The sequence below is a fragment of the Euphorbia lathyris genome, chromosome 8 (genome assembly GCF_963576675.1).
Source record: "Euphorbia lathyris chromosome 8, ddEupLath1.1, whole genome shotgun sequence".
In the NCBI taxonomy this organism is placed as follows: domain Eukaryota; kingdom Viridiplantae; phylum Streptophyta; class Magnoliopsida; order Malpighiales; family Euphorbiaceae; genus Euphorbia; species Euphorbia lathyris.
The window spans coordinates 33,252,638-33,265,488 of NC_088917.1; the positions used below are offsets into that span (position 1 = coordinate 33,252,638).

General features: G+C 33.5%; 1 protein-coding gene across 1 annotated transcript; it reads right to left on the reverse strand.

The window, feature by feature from the left end:
* Positions 1–477: 477 nt before the first annotated feature.
* LOC136201958 (probable pectinesterase/pectinesterase inhibitor 12) lies at positions 478–2,608 on the reverse strand. The gene is made up of 2 exons (XM_065992357.1): positions 1,659–2,608; positions 478–1,212 (listed from the first exon to the last, which is right to left on the reverse strand). Exons 1-2 carry the CDS (start codon positions 2,593–2,595, stop codon positions 512–514), a joined length of 1,638 nt encoding a protein of 545 aa, XP_065848429.1. The 5' UTR covers positions 2,596–2,608; the 3' UTR covers positions 478–511.
* Between the last annotated feature and the right edge of the window lie 10,243 nt (positions 2,609–12,851).

Genomic DNA, 12,851 nt, shown 5'->3' on the forward strand with positions numbered 1-12,851 from the left:
ACGGGTTGACATCTCTTTATTTGCTGCTTTGCCACTACACTATTTTGTTTTGTCACGAGACCTATTTTCCTTATCGTCGTTTACACTACTTACCCCATTCTACCCAATTCTCTTCTACTTAATTTGTAACCCTAGTAGTGGTATTTTAGTATTTTTACCTAATCTAAGGAGAGGTATATAAACCTCTTTATTTGTAAAAAAAAACAACTTTTATGAAATTAAAATCTTAGCCTCTATTAAGAGCTTTGTTCTTATTTGGAATTAACTATGCTTTTAAGTATAGGTTTGAGAAGAAAAATCTTTATAGATTTAATAAATCTTCATCTCGAGAATTTATTAATTATTTGGTTCAAAAGATAGCAAACTCAAAGTAGCAGTTGGAAATAAAAAGCCACGAATGGGATTAAAATCATCCGGAATTGAACTATAGTACGTAACAGTATAAAAAAGAAATTATAGTGAGAATTAAAGAAAAAGAAAAGATATATACAATTGATTTATGATTAATATGTCAAATCCCATCATAATAAGGAAAAGAAGTGGAATCTAACCACTGATCACCACTAATAAAATAAGCTACACTAAAATTAAAAGCATCATAATAATCCATTACATGAAATCCGACCCAATCAACTCTACCATCCGTAACAGAACCACCTCCTGAATTATCATACTCACCGTAGTACAAACTGTCCAACCCTCCATCTCTAATAACATCTTCAGACCATTTACTCCACCCTGTCGGATCTATAAAATCATCAATATACGACTCCATAATAACTGTCCTAGAATACGGTCTCCATGGCCTACCTAAGTAACTCTTTACTGTCTTAGAATTGGAGTACAAATCATCGGAAGCGAGAATTGTGCAATTCTGGATTGAAATTCCTGTGTCCTGGTCTGGAGATTCTCTAGATTGGGCTGTAATGACGGTGTATTGGCCAGGCAGTGGTAATAGAGATACAAGGTTACATGTTTGGAAAACAGCTGCGGCGTTGCCGAATATGTAGTCTATGGTACCGTAAATGTCGCATTGTCGGTAAAATTGTCGGAAGGAGTGAGCGTATAAAGTGTCTTGGTATCCAGTAATGGTGCATCTGTACATTGCTGTTAGGTCTGCGTTTATTCGAACTGCAGCTGCTTGGTGTCCTTTTGCTCCTGCTGTGTTTTCTATGCTTATATCTCTTGCTAAGAAACCCTCTCCAGATATAGCTGTGAAATTTGTAATTTTTATCAGAATTACACCCGAAAAGTACTAAACAACAATTTTTTTCAATTTTACTTTTTGTGTTTTTCAAAATGTCTAGTTAGTCCTCCAAACTTAGATAAATCACATATTGACTACCTAAATTTATTTAAAATGGCCTCTTCTGAAATTGCCTAGAGTCAAATATGTGCCTATAAAAATGACACGAAATTGATATTAATATGATTGAGTTGACCCAGTTAACACAAGTATAACATAACATTCCATTTTTTATTCGAATTAGTGTTGAATCATTTTAATACTAGCCACGACACAAACATTCACTCAATAATTACTTACCACCAAACATCTAATAATAAAAGAAAACAGATTTGGAAGTGGCTATTAAATTTATACTCGATTAATCAGATAAAAAAAGCCAAAACGTTAAATAATAAAAAAAAAAACTGACCAAGAGTTGCAGATCTGAAAGTGGTCCAACCATCAGCAACACTTCTTTTACCAGTAATAAAAGTAACATCACTTCCATCTCCAATCAAAACTATGTTCATCTTATAACTCGGAATCTCAACATTCTCCGAATATCTCCCTTCTCTAACCAATATTATCACCCTATCCACACTATTATTTGGGGCATAATTTATAGCATCAAATATTGTACTAAAATTCCCACTTCCATCAGCGGCTACTGTAATAATTTCACTTGCATCATATTCATCCCCTTCATCATCATCATCACTCTGCAATAACCTCCGATCTTTTTTACTAACCCATCTCGGAAACCCCAAAAGCCGCCGGTTCTTCCGATCACCGCCGGGACTTACTCTAGGGAGCATTGACAGAGAATTACTCACATGTTCATATGTTTTAACCACGGAATCGATTAAAACGGGCTTTAATGGGCCAGAAGCGGAATCTAATCCTTCTAAGCAAGTGTTCTTGTTTGTAAGTGCGGCGCTGAGGTAAGTTCTTGCGTCTGCTAAATTTCTAGAATCGCCGGATTGGATTTTGGGGACTGATTTTTGTAAGGAGGATAATGTGATTTGGTGGAGTTCTTTACAGTCTTGGATTGAGCCTCTTTGTTTCTCGGTGATTGTGTTTGAGCCGCCGGTGCCGGTGTTTGAGAGGAGAGTGGTGAGTTTGACGGCGTCGGAGATGGCGGTTTGGAGAGTGTGGAGGAGATAGGTGAGGATGTTTGGGGTGATGTTGATTGAAATTGAAAGTTTTAGTGAGTTGAAACAGGCGTCTGGGTAAGGTCTGGTTTTGCAGAAGTTTTTTATGGAAGAGAGATGAAGAGTTGCAGAGGAGTTTAGAGCTGATGTGGAAGTGATGAAGATCGGAGAAAGAAGAAGAAGGAGAAAGAGTAGTTTCACGGGGGAGAAAGCCATTAAAGTTGATGGAAAAGGCAAACCAAGTTTGTGGTATATAAAGAAGAGTTTGTCTCTACAATATATATTTATTTTTTAGGAAATAAGTAAAAAACTAAAATAAAATGGGGACAAATTTGTAATTTTCTTTTTCTAGCAAGTTTAACTCTAACTTAAGAAATGGACTGGTTTAAAAAAGGGCTAATTACAAATCTAGCCCAATTAAAAGAGTTCATTTACATATCTAACCCACTTTGCTTCAATATCACCAAATTAGACACTTTCATCCACTTTGGACAAGAATATCCATATTTCTATTCGATCCATTCTTCTTCTTCGATCGATTCTTCTTCTTCTTCGATCGAATCTTCTTATTCGTTCGATTCTTCTTCGATTGGTTCTTCTTCTTCTTCTTCGGTTCATGTTTTTCAATTTCTGATACCAATCGTTAGTGATTATTGAAGTATTATGTTCAATTTCCCGTAGAAATGGTATGTTTTTAGCTTATATACATGTTTTTCTTGCTAGTCTTACCTCTTTCTTCATCTGTAATGGTATTGTTTCAGTTTCCTCTATTTTCCACAATTTTCCGTCAATTTCCTCCATTGTTGTCGCATTTATGACGAATTTGTCGCATTTCGCCACAAATGCGACACCACTTCACAAATGCAACAATCGCTGTCGCATTTTATTGCAAATGCGACAACTACTGTCGCATTTCGTCGCAAATGCGACAACTTGCTGTCGCATTCCGTCGAATGCGGTCCTGTAAAAATAGCATCCTTCTTGCAAATGCGACAACCGTTGTCGCGGACGCAACAAATCTTGTCGCATTTGCGACGAATTCGTCACAAATGCGACATCACAGCAGTTCAATTGTTAGATTTTTTTCTTTCTTATTTTTTAAGATTTCCTTCCTAATCCTCTTCCGCAGACACTAGTTCTTCAAAGGTTGAACGAAACAAAATCTCTTCTCTCTATAAACCACCATCTTTTCGCCTGTTTGGGATGACGAGAAAGACGTTCAGAATCTGAGAAAGAAGATGAATTGAAATAAGGGTATTCTTGTCCAAAGTGGATGAAAGTGTCTAATTTGGTGATATTGAAATAAAGTGGGTTAGATATGTAAATTGACTCTTTTAATTGGGCTAGATTTGTAATTAGCCCTTTAAAAAACTGTCCTCTTCTTCTTTTTCCCACCAATTTTCCATCAAAGGTTTATATTTTGTTGATCCACTTTAAGAAAAACGAAAGAAGTTTGTTTTCCTTTTTCCTCCTCTCACCGGATTAGAATTTTGTACTTTTTATTATTGTTTTTTTTCTTTTTAGTCCGTGTTCATATATTGGATTTCTTTATCTCTATTATTCTGTCGTTTATACTATTTTCCATTTTAGCAAGAGCGGAAACAGTCTATCTTATCCGTGGATCAATAAATCTACGTGGTTGCGACAAAAGAAATGACTCAGATCCAAATATTCGGAATGGCCTAAATGTTGAAAGTTAGATTGCATCTACTTTTCTCCAATTTCTGATTTACGAAAAATATATGTTTCATTATTATTTTGTATTTTTTTATGCCTTTATGGCCATTTTTGCTTTATGTAGTCATTTTAGTAGATCTTGTAAGCTTTGATTCCTTACTGTTGTTTTCTTATTATACTTATTGTGTTTTGATCTAATGAAATTATAAGCATTTTCTATATAAAAAAATGACTCGTTTTAATTTTTTTTTTTTTTGAAGCAAAAGTTTAGTTAAGGGTATGTCTACCCATTCCTAAAATCAGAGCAAACCACAGACATCGATGATGGTTTATAGTGAAATTTACAGATCACCTACCAATGAGGGCTAAATTTTGATCGTTTTAAATTGTACATTTGAAACACCCATTTCATCTAAAATATTCAGTGGCATTGTTTTATCAAAAATATTTACAAAAAAAATTTGTACATATATGAGTTATTTACAAAAAAAAAAAAAAAAAAAAAAAATCTGTCTAAAATATTTAGGCTATTATTAACACAGTATAATCTATTAAAATACATGAAATTACTTTAATTTAACTATAAAAAATGTATGCTTGTTAAGTAGGATTGAAATTAGTCCTATTTAGAAAAAGTAAAATGTGTTGTAGTTTTCCGTTTTTTTCTTATGTTTTATTTTAGATTGTATTATCTATCAAAAGATTTTAGGACCTACTCTAGGCTATTACTAAAATAGATATAGCTATTAAATTTAGACTTGGTGAGATTTGACATGTATGGTTCGATTTTAATTTTTAGTAGAGTATAACTTGTTTTTTTGAAGTAAAATGTAACTTTTAGAAAGTAAAATAAAACAAATAAAAATAACAATATTAAGTATAAAAATTTATAAGTCTATATCTTTATGTATGACATTAACTTAAGAACAAAATTGATAATTAAGGGTTTGATTGGATGGAGGGTTTAGAGGGGTTAATAAGAGAAGGATTAGTAAGTGTTGATAGAAACCCTTGTTTGGGAGGGGGAAAGGTTAGTAAGGGTTTCTATAAATCCATGTTTGGAACAAAAAAAAAAATAGAAGGGTAAGAGTTTGGAGGGGTTTTGAAGGGTTTTTTAAGAAATATTATCCAATTTTCAACCTTCCAATTTGGTGGGTTTGGAAGGGTTAGAAATTACCATTCATTCCCCTTCTTTACCTTTCCCTACCCTTTCCTACCCTTCTCTATCATTCCTTTATTAACCATTCCCTACCGTTCATCCAATCAAACCGTAAAATATAAATTACATCGATTTAGAGTTGAGTGACAAACTAATTCAAAAAAATAATAAATAAAGTGGGAGACAAAGTGGGTAACGTATTATGTGTGTGAATGTGAGGAGACATGAGTTGCATGGGGTTTTGGTTTATAGTGTAATGAAAATGCATTAGATTTAGTGACGGTGGCCTTTGAATTTGTATAGTAATGACAATAGCAACTATATAATATTTTAATTAATTGTTTTTTATTCTTCTTAATCTGTGTACTGTTTTGGTAACTCATGGCATGGCTAGGGAGGTTGAATATGCATTTAAATAGGAAATAAAATAATATATAAAATGAAAATTTTCAACAGACAATAGTGTAATTATTTGTGTATGAAGAAGAAGACAAAAATAATAGAAAAAGAGTAAATGAAACGCATATTTTTTTCTTTAATATTTGGTTGTGAAGCATGTAATGTAGTGTAACAACACACTCAGACACACGACATGGGCCTCTGCATTCCACTGCCGCTTGCCATCTTTCATTTCACTTAGTCCTAATATATTTGCCATCTTACCCATCTTTAAATTTTTATATCATCAACTTTATGAATTTGCTTATAAAATTAGATTAGCTTCCATATTGGAAGTGAAAATATTGAATAAAAGAATTAAGAATCTCTCTCTGTTGAGGAGTCTTAACCGCCGCCACCATAAAACCCTACTGTGATCCGTCGTCTCCCACCGATCACCGTCATCGCAACATGGACACAATCACGGACCTCTATGGGCAAATCACCCTTGAATCTAAGCAAGTTGTTGGCTTAGTGCTCCAAGCAGACGCGATCGCTTCGGTGATTAGAAAACCGACCTGGAGCCTTATTGGGCCCTTTCTTACCGATCAGACAGTGAAGGTACCGTTTATGAAAAATACGATGGCTGAAATCTGGATGCCGTCCAATGGTCTCTACATAGAAGATCTTGGGCCGAACCTGTTCCATTTTGAGTTTTACCATCCCCTTGAAAGAGATAGAGTTCTGAAGGGAGGTCCGTAGACCTTCGAACAACATCTGTTAATTCTCCAGCGCTACGAGGAAGGTTCCAACCCGAAGGATATCCAACTTTCTGATACCGAGTTTTGGGTCCAGGTGTATGATATACCTACCGGCTTCATGTCTGAGATTGTAGCTAAATCAATAGGTAATTTTCTGGGGCTGTTTGTGGAAGCTGATCCCAACAACTTCTCAGGTGGCAATAAAACCTACCTCTGTATCCGTGTGTTGATGAATGTTTTGTAACCTCTGAAGAGGAAGATGAAGATCAGCAAGGTAAGGGGGAAAGTGTCCTGGGTACAATTAAAGTATGAAAGACTACCGACCTTCTGCTTCTTCTGTGGTCGTATTGGTCACACGGACAAGTTCTGTCCAGCCCTTCTAGATGTCTCTGATCCAAACAATGTTGAGAAAGTTTATGGCCCCTAGATGAGGGCCTTGAACTGTCGGGGGAACAATCAACCTTAATCCCAATACCTCCTCCTCAACCCAGCCCAAAACTCTCCTTCCACAGTGCTAACGGACATCTCGAACAAGATGGGGGGACAGTCATCAACTTCTACCTTCCAATTACCGAAGATAGCTCGACTCTGTGCCTCTAAGACGGGTGCTGCTGCGGACGGATCATCGCCTGCCTGCCCTGGTTTCTCTAGTCACAAAGGGGCTAACCAGTCCCTTGTCTCGGAGATTGAGCATGGGGGAATTAAGACGTCTGCTGGGGAGAATTAGTTTGATGAGACAGAGGTATCTATGTGTGACGAGAACAACTCTGAGACAGATAATGCAGGTGCTGGTGAGCAGGCTCTCCAGGGGATATGAGCGTCCTATCATGGAACTGTAGGGGCCTCGGGAACGCCCGTACAGTTTGGCAGTTAGTAGAGTTTGTTTCCCGGCTTAAACCGAATTTCATTTTTTTTTATGGAAGTTAATGTAACCGCGAGAAAGTGGAAGTAATAAAAAAGAAAATTTCTTATTCGTGTTTATTCTTTGTGGACCCTGTGAATTGTGGAGGTGGTATTGCTTTGTTATGAAAAATTACAGATTCAGTCTAGTTGCTTAGTTTTAATGCTAATCATATAGATATGAAAATTTCTTTGTTGGGTTTGCCGGAGTATCGATTAACCGGTTTTTATGGATTTCTTGAGCGGCCTCATCGAGTCGAATCATGGCGTTTGCGTAGATCCCTTAGCTCTGTATCACATCTGCCTTGGGTGGTTATCGGGGACTTTAATGATTTGCTAAACCAATCTGAAAAAAGAGGGGGTAACCGTTATCCGACACCGTTGATCCACGGATTCCGCAACTTGCATGCATATATGTAACCTCACTTGCAACTTGTTTTATTAGTAGTACACTACCCTATATGTAATTTTTATAAGAAAACTTGTGTACTATCTATACTAACCTTATTTGTCACTTTTTTTAAGTAGTGTACACTCCTTTTTATTATGACTTCGGTGCTTGCAATGAGAACAAGTCATGATTGTTTACGTTATAGTGAAAACAAAGAGTTATAAATACCATTTTAAATAGTTGAAAAGGTAAATAGATCGTCCTGTAAATTTAGGAAGGAAATGACCAAAAGTGACAAGTTGAAGTGGCTAAAGGCCATAGTTATATATAGTAATTTTTTTTTTTTGAAAGGTATATGAAGTAATTTTGGGATATATAAAAGAATAAATTGTTGTATAAAATAATAATAAGCACAAGTTGTGCAAGTTGAAAGTTTGTCCTGTTAATATTCACGAGATAGAGTCAAAATTGATTGATTTTTGTCTCAGCTCAGCTTCTACCAACCCATCACATGTTTATAACTTTTACTACTAATTAATTAATTATGCTATTTCCCTTTCTTAATCTCCTTTCTCTATCCCAATTTATTTTTTAACCTCATTTGTCAATATTTGAATGCTCTTCAATTACTATAAAACTTTTCGTGTAAAGTCTCAAAGTAATTGACAACCAAACCAAAATTGAACAAAATAAAAAACTAGTTCAATTATTTATTTCGGTTCAGTTTGGAAATTGAAATAATTTAGTTATTTTTTTAATATAAATAAGAAAGAAAACAATAAAAAAATGAAAAAAAACTAAGACGGAACCATCTTAAGAAAACCAGTTTCCATGAGATCATCCAGCAGCAGTTTTCAAATATCAACAGACGGGAGCAGAAGATGAGTAACACCTGGTTCAAAAGTATGAACGCTGCTAGCCATAAAATCAGCAAACCGATTTTACTCCCAGAACACATGACGAAATAATTTAGTTATTAAGTATAGGTTCTATAAGAGATTTGATAATTGAATGTAGATCCCAATTATTTATATAATATCAAAGATATTTTATAATATTTATTATTAATATATGCTTCATATATACATTTTTTTGCATTTATAATAGTTATTATTAATATGCTACTGCTATTTTCTTATTTGATATACATTTTTTGAGTTATTATAATTTCTAACTTATAATAAAGGGAGTTTGATTCAGCCGTTGATATTAGTAAGCAAGCCTACCGTTTAGTTTAACAAATGAAAATGAAATGTATTTATTTAGTGAGTAGACTAAAAATGACATTTATAAAATTAGTGGACTGAACAATTATAATGATATTAGAGGTGGGACAACCATGATCAGTTTATAGAATCCACAATTTTCAATTTTTTTTTTTTTTTTTTTGATAATTTTGATGTACTTGAGTTGAATACAATGTAGTATATGCCACGTTAGAGTTGAATACGATGTAGAAGAGTATATGCCACGTTACAATTAATAGTTGACGTGGTCACAATGGGTTAAGACACCATTTTATTTTATATATATGGACAAACAAACTCCATTAAATACATTACGTTTTCAACTTTCTTAGGAATTTTATATATGAATATAGGATTCAATTCATATTCCACGTCCATCTCAATGCCAGGACGATTCCATTCTTTTCCAAGCTCTAACTTTTATATTTTCTTTTACTTAGCTAGCTATTAATTAAAAAATTAAATAAAAATTAAATTTTGAATTATTAAACAGTAAAAAAAACAGTTTTTTTTGAAGTATTCATAAACCGTTAATTAATAGTTATATTATTATTAGAATAAAAAAAACACTATGTGATTTGAGCTTTTCTATAAACGTAGTTTGGTGATTTAAAAATTTGTAAACAACGTTTGTGTATTTTGCAAATCTAAACATTCTATCAAAATTACTATTACGGCTATTTATCCAAAATGGGCGATTTGAAGCAATTAAAAATCTCACTTTTTGCATTTATAAAAAAATATAAAAATACAAAAATAAACTTTATAGTTTTGTCCATTTTCAAATACAATCCCGTATTTCAAAACTTAACAAATACATATATTAAGTTTCAAACTATTAGCAAAGACAGATAATCACTTAATACCATTAAATATCAGGAGTATTGTGTTTTTTGTTTTTTTTATTTCAAATGTTTATAATGTTATTCGCTCTCCTATCCTATTTTCTCTTCTCCCTCTTATATCACTCTAACCTTCATGTGCATCTGTGTCTTCATCTCATCTGTTTCTGATATGGATTGAAATGATGCTGATAGTTTTTATCTTAAATTAACAAAGATAATACTCATGTCTAGCTAAAAACTAGAAGAAAATAATCATAAGATATGAGGACCTTAGCTATCAATGGAGAAAGTTTAATTTGATTTTGATAAAAGTTGCATTCCATACAAAATGGTAGGCTTTTATACTTTCTTAAGCCTAGGATAGAAAAGACATAGTACCCCTTAGGTTGCACTACTAACACTCATAAGGCATTAGGGATAGAGTGGATACAAATAATGGTAAAGTAGAAAATAAATCAAATGGCAAGACAGTAAATAATTAATGGTAAAACAGTAATTAGTACATGTGCACAGATGTTAGAATTTGGCAAAACTTGCTAGTTAACAATATGACCAGGCTTGTCGTAATAATTATATTTAGGACCCTTCTTATTATCATAGTGTTGTCACTTAGCTAGATTAACAAAGGATTCAATAATAATATTAGTACCTATCCTTTGTCTTTCTTGTTGTGAAATTAAAGAAAGAACATTAGTTATATCAGGCAGGGTTGTCATCACGAAGATTTGTAAACCTGCATTAGCATACTCAACACTTAAATCTTTCAAAAAATGGATTACGAAACTTGATAAACCTATGCTTTTGACAAAAGATGAGCATACTTATAGAGTGGTTGACAATTATAAATGATCAAAGATCTATAGTTAACTAACTCTTACCAAAAGTTCATTTGCTTTGTGTAATATTCATTAATAGATAGAGTTCCTTGTTTGAAAGAAAACAACTCTTCTTGTAATGTAAATATTTTAAGAGAATCTCCATGTGCAAAACATTTCCATAAATTGTCCCAAGCACCACAATATTTTTCAAACCTATAAATACTATGAAAAATAGAAACAACTAATCTACACAATCATGAGAAAAGCATGATGTTGCAACATTCCCAAAAAGTACGGTTTGGATCTACAAGCGATGGAATCTCTAGAGAACCATCAATAAAAGCCATCTTGCTCTTCGCACATAAACCCTGCTTGAACAATCTACTCTAGGAATGGTAATTATTCCCATCGCGTAATTTAGCAACTAGAACCAGGCCAGGATTCTCTCTAGGATATAATTAGTAAAAAAATAGGACTCAGAGATGGATCTTGGAACACTGTCTCTGCATGTCGATTTGAACGGCAAGAAGTCTTCGAAACCTTAAAAAAGACGCATCCGAACTAGAACTTGAATCTAAACTCATTATGAAGATGTATAAACCAAGGAAGATGATGAAAAACAAGTTTTCTTTGAGTATTTTCTAGGAATCCAAAGGATCAATCTTCGGAAATGAACAACAAACGATTGGTTTCTTTAGGTAAAAATGAAGAAATCAATTCGATTTCCAGAAGTAAACCAAAACACAACAATAGATTCGACTTTTCAGATACAATTAAAGAAAAATGACAGAAAACAATCCGTTTTCTCAAATGAAAAACGAAGAAATATGATTCGTTTTTTAAAAAAGATAAACGAAGAAAAATGAGAAACTGATGAGAGATTAACACGAAGCACGCTCTGATATCATAACAAAAGAAAGAAGATCAAAGATTCTCATTGAAATGAAGAAGATGAAGATACAAGGATATGAAGAGAAGAAGGCGGAAGAGTTACATAAAAGTTAAATGAAAGAGTTTAACCCTAAAACAAAATATAAATTTCTTTATATCTAAATACAAAAGACAATAATACCCTTAATCATCTTCAATTTACCCAAATTTCATTGCCTCTAATTTCTGCTTAAAAAACGTACTTTTTAACTTTGTTGTGGAGTAGAATATAAATTCTCATCAAATAAGGAATTGAATCCTACTGAATGAAAGAAGCAAAAACACATCAATCGTGCCTAAGTTGAATTAGTAATTTTCACTGAGTGACTCACCAAATGAATTTGGTCAATCACCATTAGATTTAACTTTATTAAAATTATGTGGTGGAGATTAAAAGCGTCGTACGACGCTTTTAATCTCCACCACATAATTTTAATAAGGTTAATACATCATTTTCCCTCTGAATTTGTCCAAAAAACTTGGTTGGCCCTCTGAACTTTCAAAGTGTCCCGATAGCCCCCTCAACTTGCATAAAAGTTCAGTTAGCCCCCTGAACTTGCGCAAAATATAATCAATTGATCACTCAATTGCAAAAAAAAAGTAAGTTAAATGCGGAAGAAGTATTGGACGAGTCTTAAAAAAAGTAAAACAACCGAAATCGGGGAATACGGTTCTTAGATTAGAGAATACGCGTTGTATAGTTGAGCAAGCAATAACTTCCTTTTGAATCTATTTTTGAATTATGTAACATTATAAGATGCATGGAATACATCTTCCACATTTAACTTACTTTTTTGCGACCGAGTGATCAATTGATTACATTTTACGTAAGTTCAGGGGATTAACTGAATATTTTATGCAACTTGAAATGATTATCAGGACACTTTGAAAGTTTAGGAGTCGGTCAAGCTTTTTGGACAAATTCAAGAAACAAATGATATATTAAACCTAATTTTAATAAGTTTAAATCTAATAGTGACTGACTGTCACCAACCGAAATTGAATAGGGAAATTTTTTCTATACAGTGAACTCCACGAGTCCAAGGTCAGTTGAAAAATTCGATGGAACTTTTGGCCTTATTTGGGCCATTTTTGGCCTATGGACTACACCGAGTCAAGCCTTGACTCGATGAATCAGATGTCTAAATTTGATGATTTTCCAATTCTTTATTCCCCTTATTTTCTAACTCCACTAAACTTCACAAAACGCTCTAAAATCACACATATATAAATAAGTTCCTAAAGGAGACAAATTGCCACTTCTAAGCTTTGATTGGCACAAAAATTAAAGCCCAATATCAATCACTTGCCTGGTTGCCAATTCCATCAATTTTCTGACTATTATTATTATTATTGATTGGAAAAA